Source organism: Bos indicus x Bos taurus, chromosome X, assembly GCF_003369695.1.
Source record: "Bos indicus x Bos taurus breed Angus x Brahman F1 hybrid chromosome X, Bos_hybrid_MaternalHap_v2.0, whole genome shotgun sequence".
Taxonomy (NCBI): domain Eukaryota; kingdom Metazoa; phylum Chordata; class Mammalia; order Artiodactyla; family Bovidae; genus Bos; species Bos indicus x Bos taurus.
Genome location: NC_040105.1, coordinates 136,711,474 through 136,733,247, shown reverse-complemented (window position 1 = coordinate 136,733,247; position 21,774 = coordinate 136,711,474). Strand labels below are relative to the sequence as shown.

Genomic DNA, 21,774 nt, shown 5'->3' with positions numbered 1-21,774 from the left:
ATCCGTAAAAAGCACATGTAACCTACAACCAGTTAGGATTGGCATATGAAACAGATTCACTAAGCATATGTAAGAAGTACGAATTGTTAACCAATTAACATCAGCAAATTTGTTTCCAAAACATAAGTTTATGCACACAACCCATTCCCCAGTGAGAAATCATATTAGCTATAAAAATCCAATAAAAACATACCTTGGGTAGATTTCTCGACTTCTTTCCTCGTCCTACTCTGGCTATTGTAATTCATCCTCAGCTCTTGGTTATATTCATGCAGAGTTTCTCTGGAGTTGTATGACTGTCTTGGTTTTCTTCCATCTTCACTCTCATCGGAAGAACTGGTATAAGCTAGGTCCATTTCATGCTTGACTTTTGACAGAGGCTGGTAGGGTTTGCAGTCTGTTTGCTCCATCTCTGACGAAGCAAGCTCAGTTTCATGAAAAAAGGAAGAGGAACTCCTTCAGTGTAAGCAGTCCTGAAAGAGGGATGGAAAAACACAAGCTTGCTTAGATTTGTCCTTTTGCAAGAAAATGCATCTGGCAGATTCACAATTGGTCCTGATAATACTGTCAAAGGAGGGGAGCCAAAGACAAACTGCAGGACACGAAACTAGCCTGGGGCAATAACAACACTGTGTTCCATGCACACTTCATCCAGCATTTAGGATTAAGCTGGAGGTAGCAGTATCAGAAAACACTTAGGGTTAAAAAGAGACAGCCTTCAAAAATATGTGTAACGGAATGCAAATAAAGACTGACTGTGTTGTTCTACGGTGTGTGCTTGTTTTTAATGTTAAAGTCTGTGGTCAGATTAAAAATATATATATAAGATTTTCAAGTGGCCAGAAGTACAAATATTAACCCAGCACATCCTACATTTGAAATGAAAACTGGTAAGAGAACTACATTCAGAAAAAAACACGTTCTTGCCTCTGGTTTAATATTGCATTTAAGAAAGGGGCTCCGAGGAAGAGAATGAATCTGAGTTAGAGAGGCTCATGAAATAAAGTGTCCTTAAGGGGGACTGAGTTCTTTGTGTTCATATTGTGGCTTCTGTGCCTCGGGCTTGCAGAGCATTTTTAATGAGTTAGGTGGTGGTAAATTTTTGTTCTTCATAGTACCAAGAGGATATAAACAGCACTTATAGTGAGTATAGTGGTGTAGAAACAGCAGGATCTAAATCGGGTTTAGAAATAGAAATTTAAAACTTCATGATAAATCATTGAAAGAAATCCCCTTCCCCACAGAACGCTGAGCTAGGAGTCATAAGGCTCTTAAGACCAGTAGAGGCATTATCCCCCTTACTGAGCACAGAGCGGTTTGAGCAGCTCAAACACCATCTGAGATGTCAAAGCCTTCTGAAAAGTTTTAAGTCCTGTAAACATGTGCTTATCTTCATTCTATATATTATTTTATCATCATTTTCCTGCACTGTTGCAACTTTGCAACTTGGCTCTTTCATACAATGTTAAAGAAACTTAGCTTGAAACCAAACAAGGCCATGATTTTATTTTGCAGTGAAAATGACTCCCTGATTTTTCTTCAGCTCTTCACCATATGCATTTTCAAAGAAATCTACTGACATCTGGATGGTGGCTCCTTTGTCACGTACAGTATCTCACTTTTGGGAATTTCTATCACATGCATAACAAAAAGAACATTGAAATCACTCTGTAAAGCTGATAGATTGATGAGCATTCAAAGGTACACAATGTTTCGTAGCATGAACAGTTGCACTAGTTGAGGCCTTAACCACATATTAAGGTCCTTGAAGGCAGACTCTGAGTCTTATGCATCTTTATATACCCCATACCACTTAGCACTACTCTAGGCACATACATAGTAAAAACTATTTAACTCCTGAACCTACAAATTCCATAAGTGGTCTATGGAGGCCCCTTGTTTGCTTGAATTGATATCAGAGCTGAGCATCCTTGGAGAGAAAGCAGATAAATGAATATATACTGGTGATTCAGCAACAATCTAAGTTCATGCCTTCTTACATACTGAATCTAAAATCCTCAATTCACAGCTCCAGCCTAGGTCCCTCCCCTGTGCCACAGACTTGAGTATCCAACAGCTTTCTCAAGGTATCTACTTAGATATCTAAAAGGTATCTCAAATGTATTGAGTTCAAAACTGAGCTCCTGATTCCCACCCCTTCCCCACACTTTCTTTCATAGTCTTCTCTTTCTTGGTAAAAGGCCACTTCATTATTCTGTTTGCTCAAGCCACAGACTCTGAATTCATGCTTGATTCCCACCTTTCACGTCCCACATACAATCCATCAGTTCAACCTGTTGGTACTACCTTTGAAATATATCCAGAATCCAAAGGCATCCTCTACTTCCCCAATACCACACCAGAGTTATTGCCAAAGCCTCCCAATTGATCCCCTGGTTTATACCATTGCTCCCTTATAGCACATTCCTCACACTCCAGCCAGAATGAAGCTTTTAAATCTAAGCCATATCATCTCTTTTTGGCTCAAAAGCATTATTGGCACCTTCAGTTCAGTTGCTCAGTCATGTCCTTTAAAATAAAAGCTGAAATTCTTACAATGACCTAGGTGAACTCCTACAATGTCTACCTCTACCCACCCTAACCTCTCCAAACTCATCCTTTGATATTTCTTCCTATGTCACCCATTCCAGATGTATTGGGTTGGCCAAAAAGCTTGTGTGGGTTTTCATAAGGTGTTATGGAAAAACCCAAATGAAGTTTTTGGCCAACCCAATATTAGCCTCCTTGCTGTTTCCGAAAATACCAGGCACAATTCCACCTCAGGGCCTTTGCAACCTCTCATTGTAAACCACTAAAAAATGTCATTTCTCATCCTCCTTCCTGTCTTTCATAGAACTTGTCACTAAACGGTATACTGTATATTTTATTTGTATATTATCTGCCACATGTCTCTCCCATCGAAAATGCAACCTCCATGAAAGTGGAGATTTGTATTTGTTCTATTCATTTCTATATTCCTAAAATGAGCACAGTGCCTTGCATATAGTACACGTTTGATCAATATCTGCTAAATGAATTGAATAAACCAATGTCAAGACTTACATCTTCCCTGGTGGCTCAGAGGTTAAAGTGTCTGCCTCCAATGCGGGAGACCCGGGTTCGATCCCTGGGTCGGGAAGAAACCCTGGAGAAGGAAATGGTAACCCACTCCAGTATCCTTGCCTGGAGAATCCCATGGACGGAGAAGCCTGGTAGGCTATAGTCCATGGGATCGCAAAGAGTCGGACACGACTGAGCGACTTCACTTACTTACTTAAGACTTATAGGACGGTCTAGAGAAAATGTAGAAATGAATAGACCATAGTCTCTGCGCCCAAGGAACTCACAGTTGTAATATAAGTGATAACAAACAACTCTACTACAAAGTAGAATGGAATAACTCACAAAAAAACAAAACAAAGTTCTATCTAAGCATTAAAGATGAAGGTATTGGGAAAGGACTGCTAATTTGTTCACCACCACCACCATCATTACAACCAATGAAATTCCAATGAGCATCTAAGGGAAATTTTAATCTCTTTCTTTTCAAGTTCCCATAGCATGTTCTTCAGAAGGTAGGTAGTTGTCTGGATTTTAGGCCTTGAAAGTGAAAGTGAAAATGTTAGTTGCTCAGTCATGTCTGACTCTTGGCTGCTCCACGGACTGTAGTCTGCCAGGTTCCTCTGCCCATGGAATTTTCTAGGCAAGAATACTGAAGTGGGTTGCCATTGCCTTCTCCAGGGGATCTTCCTGATCAAATCCTGGGTCTTCTGCTTTACAGGCAGATTCCTTACTGTCTGAGCCACCAGAGAAGCCCCTTGATTTAGCTACCAGTGTTCTTGCCTGGAGAATCCCAGGGACGGGGGAGCCTGGTGGGCTGCCGTCTATGGGGTCGCACAGAGTCGGACACAGCTGAAGCGACTTAGCAGCAGCAGCAGTGCACCATGAGATATGTAACAATAACAGACTTCTGAGATGCATCATTGCAGCTGAAGATTGGACTTTCACCCAGAAAAGGAGACATTAATAACATTTATTTCACTTCACTTTAACCAACACATACAGTTCTTTGTTTATTAAAGACTGAAAGTTTACTGAGCAGGGGTGGAGAGCTATTTTCCACATAAGGTCATTGATAATGGAAAAATAACAAACAAGAATCTTATAATTAAAAAAATAATTAAATGTTTATTAGCCATCTGTATGTCTTCTTTGGAGAAATGTCTATTTAGTTCTTTGGCCCATTTTTTGATTGGGTCGTTTATTTTTCTGGAGTTGAGCTGTAGGAGTTGCTGGTATGGGGAGGGAGGAGGGAGGAGGGTTCAGGATGGGGAACACATTTATACCTGTGGCGGATTCATTTTGATATTTGGCAGAACTAATACAATTATGTAAAGTTTAAAAATAAAATTTAAAAAAAAATAATAATTAAATGTTTAATAAAATGTCATAATATGGAGATAAATAGGTATTGTTCTACTTTCTAAACACACTTCCCAACTCTTACTTGCTCTTTCAGTGAAGTCTTTGGTTCACTCTGCCTGGGATTAACATAGCAGAGATATGGTCAAAATAATGCTCCCTGTTAAGTTTCAGTTGGTTATAAACTTACGTCACTCAAACCTGTCAATTTAAATTTAAAAATGAAAACCATTTAACTTCTAATGCCTAACACTGTATTTTGGTCACTATGATTTATCCTGTTAAAATCTCTATTTTTACGTATAGAAATTTAGACATTCTTCTTTCCCTCAGTATATGTATTTGCAACACGAAAATGAGATGAGGAGAGAGAGTGAGAGATGCCTATATCCATTTTAAACCATTCTTAATGTTCTCATCACAGCTATTCACAGCTATAATCATTGAGTATAGCCTGGAAACAATCTTACAGGACAAATTGGTAAAAAAAAAAAAAAAAAAAGAAACAAAGAAAAAAAAACAAGAGAAAATAATCCTTCCCTGCTCCCTAACCCTCAACCACAATTTCTTCTTAAAATTTACATCAGTGGACCCAGATGGCAGAAAATACATTCCAGTTCTCTTTAGACACATGATATGGAGGCATATATAACTGTGTGCCTAGAGCTGTGAAAGTATATAATAGAGATTTACCCAGGTCTTGAGAGACAGAGCTTGACATTACTCACAACTAGTTTACCTTTTGAAAATAAAAAGTGATTAAACATTAAGAAAAATATTAATATTTTAAATGTAACAATGTTTGAAAACACAATACGTCTGAAAAGATGCTGTTCTAAATATGCCATGGTAAAGAAAATGCTCATATTTGCTTAATTGACTTTTTCATTCAGTGCTCAACATGGCATCCTGGAGGGCCACTGACAAGCCAATGTCATTTAGACATGATGATGATATTGTCAACTCATAGAAAAACCAAATGTACATATAATGCAATTCACACCAAAATATTTTTTAATTTCTCGATTATTTTGATGAATAATAAACTTTAAAAAAAAGCAACTGTGTAGGTAAAACACATGCTCCTATGTAACAGACTAAAAAAAAAAGAAGTCAATTATCTTTGCTACTGCAGAAGATTCATCCTGATAGATCGCAGAGTATAAATTCAAATGTCACCACCTGCGGTTTACCCTTGTGTTTTCCACTTTCTACTTGCTAACAAGATAAACTTCAAGGTGACTTCAGAGGAGACCCAAGGAGGTTCTTGTGTATTTCTTTAGTCACCATAAGGCTAGGGAGAGACAACTTGATGTAGGGAAATGACTGGCCTTGCAATGGTAGGATTATCAAACCTCAACGAAGCAGCAGCAGCCACAGCAGTGACTACCTCACAGCAGGTATCACGCCTACCAGTCACTGTCCTAAATGCTTTCACATATTAAATCTTTTCATTCTTACAGCACTCTATGAGGTAGGTACTATTTTTATAGGCATTCTAAAAAGAAAACCAAGGAACAGAGCAGTTAGGTGACTTGCCCAAGGTCACACAGCTAGTAACTAGCAGTACAGCTGAGATTTCAATTCATACAATCTGTCTCCAAAGACATCACTGTTCCACTTTATCTTTCAGAAGAATACCGGGAAGAGTGGCCTAAGGTACACAACCTTCCCCTCTCTTGCAGCCTCTAGTTTATCTCAAGGTCATAGGAGATTAGATTATCTCAAAGAGCTCCTCCAACTCTAAAATCCCATGACTATATATGAAATTGAAGGGAAATTTACATTGACTGACCCAAAAAATGGTGGGTATATTCAAAGCCAACTTTGCACTCCCCTCCCCTCAGCTCCCTTTTCTTCCTTTACTGTCCCTTTCCCCAACCCTTCACACTCATTCCAGTCTACTATAGAGTACTGTAAGTAAACTATTGCTTTTGAATCCATGAGTCTGTGTATACATGTATGTGTTGAACATAACCTCCCTTCCTTTTTATCTACGCTGTTATTTTCTTTCCATATTTTGTTCTTTAGCATATGGCTGCCCTCTCATATTGGAAAACAGATCTGTCCTACTCGTAGGAACTGTTCACAAGTTTGGGCTTTCACTAAAAAGGCTCACTCCACCCTAAAGAAAAAAACAAAGCACATTACCCAAGGAAAACAGGCCTTCTTAGCACACCAGACAAGAGGAAATGGGAGTACCAAGTACCTGGAGAACACCTAGCAAAGGGGGATAGTACTCTTTGAAATTATTATAATAATTTGTCTTTAATAATGACCTTTTATTTTAATGGAGATTGACTGATTCAGAAAACATTGGACTTAGGAAGTGAATGTGAACTCTTGGCTGATTCTTTTCTCATCTTTGTTTCTCCTAAGCAAACACTTAAGTACTGAACTCTCATGGTGGGTGAGAATAGCTTTAAAAGTGGCACAATTGCTTGAGGGAGAAAGCTCCCCTATAATCTTACCAGCCAAGTAAGAGTTACTGCTGTCACTCTGGCCCATTTCCTTACAGTCCTAATGTACACATATATTTTTTCATGTTCTTTATGTCTCTGTAGATGTTTTTCATGTGTTTCTGTAGAATTTGTGTAACGATCATTTTTAATGGCAGTATAGTAATGGATGTATCATAATTTACACACCCATTCCCCTATTATTGGGTATTTACATTCTTCCCTTTCTATTTATAAGTATTATAATTGGAGGCATATAAAAATAATACGAACATCTTCAATGTTTTTTATTATTTCCTTAGGGTAGATTCCAAGAAGTTGAATTAATGAGCCAAAAGGTTTGAACATTTTTGTGGCTTTGGAGGACTGTAATGATTTACACTGCTGTCAGGCATGTGTGGGAACACTCTTCTTCAGCTGTACCCTGACCAACTTTGAGTATTTCTTTTTAATGTTTATTTGAAATAAGTAAATGAAAGGATCTTCTTCCTTTAATTTGCATTTCCTTGATTATTAGTGAGGCTGGACATTTTCTCTGCATGTGTTTTCTACTTCTGTTTTCTCTCTTGTGAACTATTTATGGTTTTTGTGTCTTTATAGACTGGGAATCTTACTGAGTTTTTTAAAAATTAAACTATATTGGTACAATAAAGCAAATAAATTAAGCCTTTATAATATTTGCTGAACTATCTTTCATAGTTTGCTGTTTGCCCTTTTTATTTTTCCCCTTTTTAGATGAAGGAACATTGTACTAAGAAGAAAGCAGGTCAGTGGCTGGACAGAAATCAGTTGCTTTAGATGTTTTAGAAAAATGACCAACTTGATAAAAGTAAGAGCCTTTCTGAAAAAAATTGTTAGTATCTAATTACACTCCAACTGTTTGATTGACTTCATTTACTTACATACCAAATAAATTCTAGTTTGATGGAAGTACATTATTTTTTTAAAAATACCTATCAATGTGTGTATGATGATATCATATGGCTTTTGTAACCGAACTGGCCAAGTATTATGGGGTTTCATGGATACTGTCATAACATTCTAGTAAATACAAAGAGAAGTAAATCATCATTTTTCAGGAGACAGGCTGAGAATTTTACGTACTGCATACGGGTCTTCTTATCCAGGAAATGATACCTGTAGAAGTAGACTGCTTTTGTGGTACATTGATATTCCGTTATATCAGAGATAGCACTCAAGAGTTGAAATGAAATTCTGTCTACTTGTACTGGTTTACATGAGCTTGTTTAACCTGTTTCATTAGTGCTTTCAAAATCTAAAAAATGGGAGCATGAAAGGTCCCTACTGGAAAAATATTCCTCCAAAACAACTGATTTGACTCAGTTGTGAGAACAGCTGCAGTGGATTTCCTCACAGCGCCCCGGCAGGCGCTTTAGGCCATTTTGAAAGAGAAAAATGAAAGTCATTTAATTCCACAACTAAATAGTGATGATTAATTAATCTCACATCTCTTCCTGTTTAGGCTCTGTTTCCCGCCCCCCTCCCCAGCTTCTTGTATCTATTTGTTCTCATTATTTTTGGATAAAAACTCTAAACATTTTTATGGATACGGATGCTAGATCACATGAGGCGAGCAGGGAGAGAGAATGGAAAAGGTGGTGTTGCTTCCAGGCTCCACAAAAACACTCTAACCTGGAAAATGATTTTAAAAGAAAAAATCAAGAATTGTAGACCAATTATTTTGGGCACTTACTCTCATTTTATATTCTCCATTGCTACTGAGGAAATTTGGACTCTAAAACTCACACACACAGACATACGGTCAAAGTTCTTGGGAACTGGAACAATATATATCATAATTTTAAAGATTTATTGAGTGTTTCATAATATCCCATTAGATAAATGGCAACAACTTACTTAATGCCCAAATGAGGGCCCAGAATCTCTGGTTCATATTTCACATTTAATGAGCAGGATTTTTTTTTTTAATTGTGTATTACTACTTCTAAACTACTTTTAGAAAAGGCAGAGGAACCAGAGATCAAATTGCCAACATCCACTAGATCATCGAAAAAGGAGTTCCAGAAAAACATCTATTTCTGCTTTATTGACGATGCCAAAGCCTTTGACTGTGTGGATCACAATAAACTGTGGAAAATTCTGAAAGAGATGGGAATATCAGGCCACCTGACCTGCCTCTTGAGAAACCTGTATGCAGGTCAGGAAGCAACAGTTAGAACTGGACATGGAACAACAGACAGGTTCCAAATAGGAAAAGGAGTACGTCAAGGCTATATATTGTCACCCTGCTTATTTAACTTACATGCATAATACATCATGAGAAACGCTGGGCTGGAAGAAGCACAAGCTGGAATCAAGATTGCTGGGAGAAATATCAATAACCTCAGATATGCACATGACACCACCCTTATGGCAGAAAGTGAAGAAGAATTAAAGAGCCTCTTGAAAGTGAAAGAAGACAGTGAAAAAGTTGGCTTAAAGCTCAACATTCAGAAAACGAAGATCATGGCACCCAGTCCCATCACTTCATGGCAAATAGGTGGGGAAACAGTGGCTGACTTTATTTTTCTGGGCTCCAAAAATCACTGCAGATGGTGACTGCAGCCATGAAATTAAAAGATGCTTACTCCTTGGAAAGAAAGTTATGACCAACCTAGATAGCATATTAAAAAGCGGAGACATTACTTTGTCAACAAAGGTCCATCTAGTCAAGGCTATGTTTTTTCCAGTGGTCATGTATGGATATGAGAGTTGGACTGTGAAGAAAGCTGAGTGCCGAAGAATTGATGCTTTTGAACTGTGGTGTTGGAGAAGACTCTTGAGAGTCCCTTGGACTGCAAGGAGATCCAACCAGTCCATCCTCAAGGAGATTAGTCCTGGGTATTCATTGGAAGGACTGATGTTGAAGCTGAAACTCCAGTACTTTGACCACCTGATGCGAAGAGCTGACTCATTTGAAAAGACCCTGATGCTGGGAAAGATTGAGGGCAGGAGGAGAAGGGGACAACAGAGGATGAGATGGTTGGATGGCATCACCGACTCAATGGACATGGGTTTGGGTGGACTCCAGGAGTTGGTGATGGACAGGGAGGCCTGGCATGCTGCGGTTCATGGGGTTGCACAGAGTTGGACATGACTGAGCGACTGAACTGAACTTAGCATACTTCTATACCTTGGTAATTTGAAAATAATAATAAATCTCTGAGTTGTACTGACGTCTATCTCCAGCACACCATCTTTTCTGAACTCCAGCAACTACCTAAAGTAATTTCAAATTGTCTTTCTCTTATAACTTCTCAATATCCTTTGTGGTAGATTATGTAAATCAGCTAAACACTTAATACGGGGACAATCTTCAAAAAAATTGAACGTAACAATGTATAAAAGTCTTTTTACTCTTTGGAGAAGAACAAGAGCTGCTTATTTCCCCTAGTAAACAATCATATTCAATTCATTTTTCTTACAATGAAATCCACTGAGGTTCTGTAAATTTCATAGTAATTTTAGCATTAACACACTTATCCAAAATGCAGCATCACATTTAATACAGTATGTTGAAAAGTAATAGGCTTTAAATATGATATTAAACAACCAGAGATATCAATTTCTTTCATCGTTTGCCAATAGCAAATATTAATCATAGCTTTCTATTGCTATCCATTAGTTCATTGAAATTTGCACTTTATCAGTAACTCTATCAAGTTTCATGTAAAACAACTGGGAACAAAAACATTTTCACTGCTCACTACTTGAACTTCATTTTCAATTATGTTAAGTATTATGTGGAAAAGGAGCTACTCCAATTAACATAACATATGCTACAAACATGTAGACGCTTTAGTGACTTAATTGTAGAGGTGGATACAGGGGTTAATAATAATTGCTGAGGTTTGCACCAAGTATTTTGCTCCTTTGGGCAAATGCTAACCATTTCAAAGGCAGCAAGCTATATTATAATAGAAAGAGCCCTATGAGAGAATCCTAAAATGTATGTTCCAGACCCAGCTTTATGACAAAGTAGTGTGCCAACATTTCTCTTCTGTAAAGTGTGGAAAATACCTAATATCATTAATCCTATGAGCCTCTCAGGGCTGTTATGGTTAGCACATGAAATTAAAAAAAACAAAACAAAAAAACAAGTACCAGAGGCAAGCCCCTAGTATAAGTTCAAGTTGTCAGCTTGCTTAAATAGTCATTCTTCTCCTCCTTCTCCTCATTATCATTATTATTATCATCAGAACTAAAAGGACTAAAAAGATGATCCAGGCACTATTTTAAGCAATTTACATCCATGATTGCACTTAATCCTCAAAAATTTCATAAGATATGCTTTCCTCATTTACAGATTAAAAAACAGAAGCACTGAAAGATTAAGTAATTTCACCAAGATCACACAGCTAATGGAGCTAGAATTCAAATCCAAAATGTCCAGCTCTAGACCCTGTACTCTTAACCTCTTTGTTATGAGGGTCACAGATTGTTTGAAATAAGATTCAGAGGAAGGTGCTAGAAATGAGTGAGAAACTTAGGCAAGATTTTAGTTTGCAGCTTAGAAGGAGACAATGTGGCTTCTAGACCCTATAGAGCACCTGCAAGGTATTACCTATGTAACAAAGAGAATAAGCTTCATGGACCAGGATGGTATAAGAAGATGTCCAGGAAAAGAGCTATTTAGATCTAAGTGGAAGGAGCCTACAATGCCCAGAGTGAAACCAGTAAAACTATAAAAACATGGCTGTTCTGCAAACATGGAGGCTTCCCTGGTGGCTCAGACGGTAAAGAGTCTGCCTGCAGTGCAGGAGACCCGGGTTCAATCCCTGGGTTGGGAAGATCCCATCAAGAAGGAAATGGCAATCCACTCCAGTACTCTTGCCCAGAAAATCCCATGGGTGGAGGAGCCTGGCAGGCTACCGTCCATGGGGTCTCAAAGAGTAGGACATGACTGAGCGACTTCACTTTCTTTCTGCAAACATGTTATTGGGTATAAATCCACACAATTTCTGTTGCTTACTACATTTTGCCTTTACTAGACACCCACATGAAAGAGGGCTGGAAGAAGAGTGGTGTTGCTGGGTCAATGTGTGATCAGTTTGATACAGATTTCTGCGCCATTCCAGGTCACAAGCTGCAAATTTATTAGACTTCCTCAGCCTTCCTACCAATAAATGCTCACTAAGAACATAGCACAGATTGAGCTGTGATTTTCACCTTTTTGATCCCATCTTCTAATATTTAAGTTTCCATATTTATCTACAGGGAGTAATACAATGCATTAATAATTACAATTGGGTTGCTACCACAGACAGTAGGGTTGATAGAGTAGGAATGGCAGTGAACTTGGAGTCAGAAAGTCAGAGTTTGTCACTTACTATATGGCACTGGAGAAATCATCTAACTCTTCTCCTTTTGCATAGAAAGAAAGAAAGTGAAGTCGCTCAGTCGTGTCTGACTCTTTGCAACCCCACGGACTGTAGCTTGCTAGGCTCCTCTGTCCATGGGATTCTCCAGGCAAGAATACTGGAGTGGGTTGCCATTTCCTTCTCCAGGGAATCTTCCCAACCCAGGGATTGAACCCAGGTCTTCTGCATTGCAGGCAGATGCTTTATCCTCTGAGCCACCAGGAAAGCCGCTCCTTTTGCATAATAAAGGCTAAACACCTTCTCCCAGAGTGCTGGTAGATGACTCCAATAAAATATAACATGTGAAAGCCCCATGTAATTTGCAAAACAGTTTACAGTCATGATTATTAATTAATAACGTTCATAACTGTAAATGTATCAATCCTAGGTTATCTATTGTTTTGAAAACATCATATTCAGGGAGCCAATATTACTGATCTTTTTTTTTTTGTTTTTGTTTGTTAACTATTTCTTTTTAAACTGCTTTATTTAGATATAAATTATATACAGTGAACCACTTCAAATGTGAAATTCAATGATTTGGGGTACATTTACACAGTTTGAAGCCATGACCACCATCCACTTTTAAACATTTTCACCATCCTAAAAATAATCCCTAAATCCATTAAGCATTCATTTCCAATTCAACCTCCCCACAGCACTTGACAACTACTAATACAATTTCTGTCTATAGATTTGCCTATTCTGGATATTTTCTATAAATGGAATCACACAATATGTAGTCTTTCTGCATCTGACTTCTTTCATAATGCCCCTGTGCCGCTGTTCATCCATATTGGAGCATGTATGTCTTTTCTGGCCTTTTTATTTCTGAACACAGTCCTTGTGTTAAATTTGCAAATATTTTTGTTAAGCATGTCCTGCTGCCACTTTTCCGCCTTCCTTCTGGTATTAATATGTATGTTGGTATTCTTTTTTTTTTTTTTTTGTATTCTTGATGTTACCCTTCATGTCCCTGAGGCTCTGTTCATTTTTCTTTGATTTTTTTTCTCTCTGTTCTTCAGATTAGACAATTTCTATAGCTCAATCTTCAAGTTAACTGATTGCTTCCATTGCCATCTTAAATCTGCTGTCGAGTCCCTCTAGTGGATTTTTCATTTTAATTATTTCTATTTGGTTCTTCTTATATTTTTATTTCCTTCTTGAAAATCATGAGTTTGTTCATTTTTGTCATGCTTTCCATGAAGTCATTATTCGTGGTCTCCTTTTATTCTTTGAACATATTCAAAAGTCTTTGAAGTCTTGTCTGTTAATTACAACATCTGGAGATATTCAGATACAGTTTATGTTGATTGACTTTTTCTTTGCATATTTCATAATTTTTTGCTAAAATCTGGACATTTTGGGAAATATAACAACTCTGGATTCTGATTTTTTTCCCCCTGAAAGTAACTATTACAGATTTTTAAAATTTATTTAGTAATCTGCCCAGGCTAAATCTGAGAAATACATCCCCCAGTGATGTATGGCTGCTGATTTCTCTGATTAGTATTTTTGCTATATTCTCTTTTTAAGCTTGGTTTCCTAAGGGTGAATTCTGCGTTCTCGTAGCTTTGTGGTCAGTCAAAAACTGCACAGAGGTTGTCCTCAACCACCTCAAACCTATAAGGGTTCTTTCTATCTTCTGTCAATGGATCTGTGTGAGGGAAAGAGAACAATCAAAGCTCATGCCATTTTCAACTTTGCCAAAGCTTTCATTTTCCACTGGGCCTTTTGCATTTCCTCTGTGCACTGCTTCAGGGTTAATGAACAGAACTGGTCCAAGCTCTCTCAAGTGTCCACTGCATGCTGCACGTGTTCACAGTCTCAGACTGAAATATGCTTATCACAACCTCAGATTAGGAGAACTGTTGACCCACCCCACTGGCTCAACTCCGCTGAGAGTATCACTTCTACCAACAATGTCCCTGGACGTGGGCATTGTACACCTCTCCACATTAAGTGAACCAGCCAACTGGCATAGCCTGCCCAACATGGGCACTGACCGATCTGTGTGTGTGTGCTTCTGTGCAAATGCGTGCACATGTATATGTGTACAGAAGTGGGGAAGAGTATGTGTGGCACATGAGCATGCCCAAGGCAAAACACCAGAGTCCCATTATTATTACTCAGAGTCCAATAGTTTACTCAAGTATAGGTGCCTTCTGGATGTTGGAGGCTTTTGGTTAATTTCCAGGGGGCTTCAAAGGTTGTTTCTGTCAACTTGTAGTGCTTCATAGTTTATAGTTGTTTCTTAAGGAGTGGTTTTATAGATTCTTGCTAGGCCATAGCTAGAAATCTAGCCCAAATCCTGATATTTTAATGGCAGGACTTTATAAAAATGCTACACACATTAGGGGTCTGTAGCTTTTTTGCTTAGTAATTCAAAGGCTTACTATAAGAAAAACCATTTTAAACAACTCATTAATAATTTGACTCATTTGAAAAGACCCTGATGCTGGGAAAGATTGAAGGTGGGAGGAGAAGGGGACAACAGAGGATGAGATGGTGGGATGGCATCACCGACTCAATGGACATGGGTTTGGGTAAATTCTGGGAGTTGGTGATGGACAGGGAGGCCTGGCATGCTGCAGTCCATGGGGTCACAAAGAGTCGGACACGACTGAGCGACTGAACTGAGCTGAATAATTTTACATGGATTGTACATGGATGTGATAACAGTTGGGTATACTGGGTTAAATAAAATATATTTTTAAAATTAATTTCACCTAGTTTTCCCTTTTTCAGCATGGCTCCCAGAATTTAAAAACTACATATGTATTCTGCATTATATTTCTATTAACCAGTGGGAGTCTAAATCTAACATCCAGTTTATAGAAAGTACTACAGGCAGAGAAACTTATCACATAATGCAACAGGAATGTAAAGAGCAAAATCAAGACAGTGAGAAATGATCAATTTTCCTCAACACATAAATTGTAAGAAAAAAATTAATAGTGGGAAGGGAAATATAGAAATTGAAAAAGATTTAAGAGACAAAGCTATAAATTCTCATCTGTACATCTTATTTTGATTCTCAGAATAAAGAAATGAAAAAAACTATACATATATGTATGAAATAGTCCCAGAAATCTGAAAATGTACAGCATATCTGCTGATATTAAAGATTTACTGTTTAATTGTCTATTTTTAAGGTAAAGTGTCTGCCCACAATGCGGGCGACCTGGGCTCGATTCCTGGGTCGGGAAGATCCTCTGGAGAAGAAAATGGCAACCCACTCCCATACTCTTGCCTGGAAAATCCCATGAATGGAGGAGTCCTGTAAGCTACAGTCCATGGGGTCACAAGGAGTTGGACACGGCTGAGCGACTTTACTTTACTTTTGTCTATTTTTAAGGTGCAATATGGTATAATTAGGTTAAGGACGAGTCTTCATATCTTAGAGCCATCTGCTAAAGTTTTATGGATGAAATGAAATCTTGGACTTACTTCAAAAAATCTAGTGAGGCAAGAGAGGCACGAGTCAGGTATAAATAAAGACTGTCCATGAGCTGAAAATTAATGAAGTTATCTGATGGCTAAATGCTGGGTTTAGTCAATCATGCTCTCTACTTACACATAAGTTTAAAATTTTAGATACTAAAAAGCTAAAATAGCTTCAGAGAATTTTTAATGATTTGGGAAACCCTAGAATATAATGCTACATGAAAATAATAAGATACAAAATGGAAATTAAATGTGAAAAATTATTTAAAAGGGCTTGATTACAGAGAACTTCCTATTAAATTTCTTATAATTAAGTTCTATTAATTTTTAACCAGAAAAGCAGTACCCCTCATACATAGAGGTTTATTACCAATTTTTTTTTAATTAAAAACTGAAAGGAAATACATCAAAATACTAATGACAATTATCTCTGTATTGTATTGCGTGATTTTTATTTTCTTTCTATTTTCCCTGTTCTCTACATTGAGGATATATTACCTTTTCATCAGAATATTAGCAATGACAAGTTTTGTGTAGAAAACATGAAATATTTACTGTCTTTTCTGCTTTTCCAATCTATGTTCATATAAATGTATGGCTACTCAGCCATTCATTAGAAGGTATATATAAAGAGTATTTTGCAAAGTACTTTAGACATTTTCAACTTTTAAATCTCACATACAGCATTACAATTTATACACTTACACCCGTCTGACATAGTCCATTGCCAGGATGTTATTACTCCCACTTTCACATGAGAAAACAGAGCCTCAAATATTTGTAAAACACAGCAAGGCAGTAGTAGCAACTTTGGATGAGAACCCAGGTTTCATTATTCCTAGTCTGCTGCTCTTTTCACTGTAACATGTTACCTCCCATAAAGAGTATCAAACTCAGCATACTATTCATTTGGCAAATAACTACCTTAGGCCCAAATGAATTCAAGTTATTTACATCAATTAACTGCACTATCCATTTTCCTTAACTGCAACTCAGAGCCATGTGCAGGAAAGACGCTCTCAGATGAAACAACAGGAAGCAGTAGAATTCTGTGACATATGGCATGCTTGCCGATGAAATCAAAGGTATGCTTCATGCCAGTTTTTGGTCTGCAAAGTGTCTTTCATTTCACTAAGAGGTATACTCCATGCCAGGAAATACACAACCTCCTAGTCCATTCTTTTGAAAACTAAACCTGTGAGAGCATGGCCTTGGCATGACTTGACGGAATACTGAATGCAATATGCTTGACCCATTTGTGAGTACAAATTATCCAGATTCTCCACTGTGGAGAAAGGCTCTAGCTTGTCATCTGGATTCGCCATCAGTTCAAGGAAAGTGGGGATATAACTGAGCCTAAGCTTTATCTCTGGCTAGAGAATGGGGATTTATCATTTCAGAAAATGAAAGTCATTTCCAGAAAAGAAAATAAGAATTTAAGCCAGGAAGCAACTGAGAATACTAAAAGCATAGGGCAAAGTAGCTAAAGGCTCCTATGCAGAATAATATTTTTGCCCTTGGGGGTTGCAAAACCTCTAAATAGACCTTAGTTTGACACAAAGGATCTAATCATTGCAAGGGAGACTACTTCTCTAACAGGGAAGGAAGATCCTAGAGAGCAGGGCACTGTGGAATATCTGAAGAAGACATTACTATAGATTTTTAAGAATAAGAACATTTTACTTCATCAGCCACAAGAACCTTTGCTATCATTTTAATAGAAACTCTCAGGAAAAATAATTTCTGTTTAAGCTAAGAGGTAAAGGGGTTCATGGATGAGGCAGAGGACTTTTCCAGAAATATCACTATCACTTTGGATGACTTGGTTCCCTAACTGTATAGTCAATCATTTTTATTTGGTAAATCTTGTCTTAACGTGAAGATGACACCTTACTGGCAAGTTGTTTTGTATAGGGGAAGAAATGACACATTCAGCAGTTAAGTGTAAGTACAGACATTGGCTAACGGGAGGAGGATGTATCCTCAAGTACTTCTATTATAAAAGAATGAGAAGAAGTATATTGGAGAAAGGTCTTAAGTCAGACAGACCTGGGTTCTATTATCAGCTCTTCTATTCCCTTAACTTCATGTTTGCTCATCTATAAAATTAGAATAATAATATCTACCTTGAAATTTTGAGGTGAGAATTAACAAAAGCATATGCTGGATGTGTTTGGTAGCAAAAAAAATTTGAGAGTATGCACATCATCAAAGTATCAACAATGGATAGATGATAGAATACTTATGTTGATTATTAGATGATAGCACTAAGGCAAGTTTTGACTATTTTCTTTCTATTATCTTATTTTTTTCTTATAATGAACACATTCTAATAGTATAATGAGAAAAAGAATATCACATACAATTTTAAAATAATATATGTGACGTTCCTATTCTAGTGTGGGGAACACAGTAAAGATTCATTCCTTATTGGTGGCTGCCATCATCATTGTCATTAATATCATCATTTCACTCTTCCTAATACAGGTGTGAAAATGGAGGTCTAGAGAGATTTGGTAGCTTACTTAATTCCATGTATCTTAGAAGCAAGTAAAATGCCTAACATACTGCTTAAAATGTACACATAATATAAACACATCTCATTTCACGGATCATGAATAAGTAGATTTGGTTGAATAAGTCACCAACCTAAACGTGAGCAACACACAAGCCCTCACTCAATCAGACTGCTTAAAACGGAGCAAAATTTTGGCAGGGGGACAATGTATGCAAGAAGTTATATAAAGATTTTAGAGAGTCATAAAATCACATTAAGAAAAGGAAGGGATTTCCAGTATTAAAAATTAAAGAACAGCAATGCTCTCCAATAATAATTTACCAAATTCTTACAGATTTCAATTGGTAAAGTTTCTCTCTCTCTGTCTTGTATAGTATGTGCACACCCCCTCCTACACTCACAGCCACACACACAGTCCCTTCTTCTGGCTTCTTCAGAACTCCAGTGGCTTGTTGCTGCTCGTAGACTGAATAAAAGAGCCTACTACAGCACCTTTCCTGCATTCCTACTCTAAATATACCACTCTTTCCTCTCTTTCACCAAAGGTTACTTGATCTGTCTGTATATCCCTTTCTGGCATCTTTCATCCCCTTTCCAGATGTTACCTGTCAACAACTTATTCAAAGTGATTAATGACTAATCAGACCTAAATGGCTTATCCCTACTAGAAGTTAGCTTTTCCAGAGGCCATTTCAAAATTCAGCATCTTTGACTAAAGGTACTAATTTCTAGTTTTGAAACTTAAGTCACATGGCAGACCATTAAAGAAGCTGTCCTGTGACTAGAGTGCTTTCCTTTGTGCCTCTAAAGGCAAAGTATTCCAGCAACCACCAAATTTACAGGGCTGCCTTCTAGCCAGACATGATTCTTTAAGCCTTAGGGCAGAGACAGGACTGGCCTGAATCCTCACGGAATGTCTTCCATGGATAAATGAGGAGAATTGAGCTCATCTCTAGATAGAAACGAACAATGATAAAACTTTCCCTTCCACAGCCTCAGAGGGACTCAGTGTTACACCCCTGGTTGCTTGAACATATGAATTAACACTGCTGAACAAGATTAAGAATTTGGACCTTCCTACAGCTGGTAAAGAATCCGCCTGCAAGGCAGGAGACCCCAGTTTGTTTCCTGGGTCAGGAAGTTCCCCCGGAGAAGGGATAGACTACCCACTCCAATATTCTTGGGCTTCCCTGGTGGCTCAGTTGGTAAAGATGCCTGCAATGGAGGAGACCTGGGTTCAATCCTTGCGTTAGGAAGATCCCCTGTAGGAGGGCATGGCAACCCACTCCAGTATTCTTGCCTGGAGAATCCCCATGGACAGGGGAGCCTGGCGGGCTACAGTCCATGGGGTTGCAAAGAGTTGGACATGACTGAGTGACTAAGCACAGCACAGCACATAAATTGTAGTATTCATGTGCTTATATAAAATTCCTCTAACAGGATTCAGTGATACAAAGGTAGAGTTCTTTTCCCCCTCTGCCAAAGCTGTAAGAGTCCTGAAGAAGATACTGGCCTCGAGTTACTGAGAAGGAATTTGTATTTCTACTATATTTTTTTTTTTCACTGAGTCTCATTTGGTGTCTGTTTCAAATATTTAAGGCCCACACTGACTGACTCTAACCCTTTTGTCTTCAAGAAAGCATGTGAATTACAGTCAAAACTCTGTGTTCTGGCATTCTGTCAAGAAATCTCTATTGACTGAGGCTTCAGCCAGTACTATAATAGACAATTCTAATGGTGACCCTGAAGAAGAGTCTCAACTGGAGGTAGGTACCTTCTGAGTATCCAAAGAAAGACAATACTTCTTGAAGTTTTACACTAAATACAGTTTACCAAATTCTCATTCCTTGGAAGTGGTACAAAGCATAATATTTCATTAAGCTGGGCATCCGGTTATGCAATCACACAGAATTTATAAAAACACCACTATCATCAAGGCACAGACCTCTTGTGCAGGTTCAGCGGCTCATTCGTGTCAGACTCTTTTGACCCCATGGACTGTTGCCCACCAGGCTTCTCCTGTCCATCGGATTTTCCAGGAGAAAACTGGAGTGGGTTTCCATTTTCTCCTCCAGGGGATCTTCCCAACCCAGGGATCGAACTTGAATCTTCGGCAGCTCCTGCATTGGCAGGTGGATACTTTACCACTGAGCCACCTGGGAAGCCCCCTGAATCGCCCTCTAGGCCCACTATAGCTTTCTTTGATGCAGTGTCCCCTTACAGCATTTACTCATGAGCAACTGTGACTAACACATGGGTGACATCCACTATACTTAGAGATAAGTAGTCATTTATATCTCTAAGGTATCTTGACATCAGAATACACATAGGTTGACAAATGTGGCATGAGCTGTAATCATTTACAAACTCCTTGTCACAAAAAATGAACTGGGTGTGGGTTATCTTTTGGCAATGCTGTCAGTGTTTCATATACTACATAGCCTGGACCTCCAACTGTGTTTAATTAAGAGAATATTATAAACACTAATTGGCTGCATTTAATTTTTAAAGCAATTTAAAGTTCATAGTTAAGGGGGAAAAAAACTAAAAACAATAGACATAGTCTTTGTGCAATGTAATTAATGTTTGGGAAGTAGTCACTGAAGCACAGTATAATGAGGGTGACAAGTCAGTAGCTCTCTATATGACATCACAACTCAAATATCATTTTAAAAAGCATGAAAAATTAAATATGGCACATCAAATATACTGAGTTGCAGTGCCAGTGATGGGGGATATCTGGTAGTTAAAAGTTTGCAGTTTCTAACCAATATTCAGGATATAGGTTAGAAAAGAATGCTGTACAAAACAGACACAGGGGGAAATATAAGGAGGGGTGGTCACATTATTTTGTTCAATAATAATAGTAATAGTAGTTCTATTCAAAAATCAGATAATCAGATATATATTAAAGAAGGAGTTATTTCATGTTTTATTTCTAAAATTCCCTTTTCCTTGACCTAAGACCTTTCAATCAATGAAAATGAAATATTAAGGTGTACATTTTGGGGGGGGGGGAAGGCTAGCCCAATTATATCACATAACATACTTCTGAATTTTTTTAAACCTTTCTGAGTATGATGGTCAGGCTGACATTTCTTTTAATTAAGAAATGAAACGGAGTTGTCACTTTCATCTAATACTTAAACTTTATGCTGAGGAAGAATTTGAAAGCCTCATGGACTCTTTCAAGTGTAGAAGCTGCTGTCATAGGGTTTACTTGATCGTACACCACTCTCTTTTAGGCGATGTCTTATAAACACCTCCCTCTGAATACAAGATAATATAATATGCAACAATCTGAGAAGCACTTACAGCTTTGAGTCCTTACAGAGAATATTTAAATGGCTTTTCCATGAAATAAGGGCCTTCCCAGTGAATATATCTCAGCTGTCTCACCAGCAGGCCTTAAGCTGCTATATGTCTTCTCACACTTCAGTAAGAAGTACACCTTGCCCTACGACATTCCTTCACCACATCCTTCACCCAGACCTGGGTTCCTTATAAATCCATACTTTTAAAAGCCTTAAAATTTTCCTGTGTTTCT

At 37.9% G+C, this 21,774-nt stretch overlaps 1 protein-coding gene across 6 annotated transcripts in view; it reads right to left on the bottom strand.

The window, feature by feature from the left end:
• The window catches only part of TENM1 (teneurin transmembrane protein 1), a 908,231-nt gene that overhangs the window by 640,784 nt on the left and 245,673 nt on the right, over positions 1–21,774 (bottom strand). For all 6 annotated transcript variants that reach the window (XM_027535180.1, XM_027535182.1, XM_027535183.1 and 3 more), the window contains exon 4: positions 194–473. In XM_027535180.1, coding sequence (XP_027390981.1) covers positions 194–410 — 217 coding nt within the window. In that variant the 5' untranslated portion in view covers positions 411–473. The remainder of the gene's footprint in view (positions 1–193; positions 474–21,774) is intronic.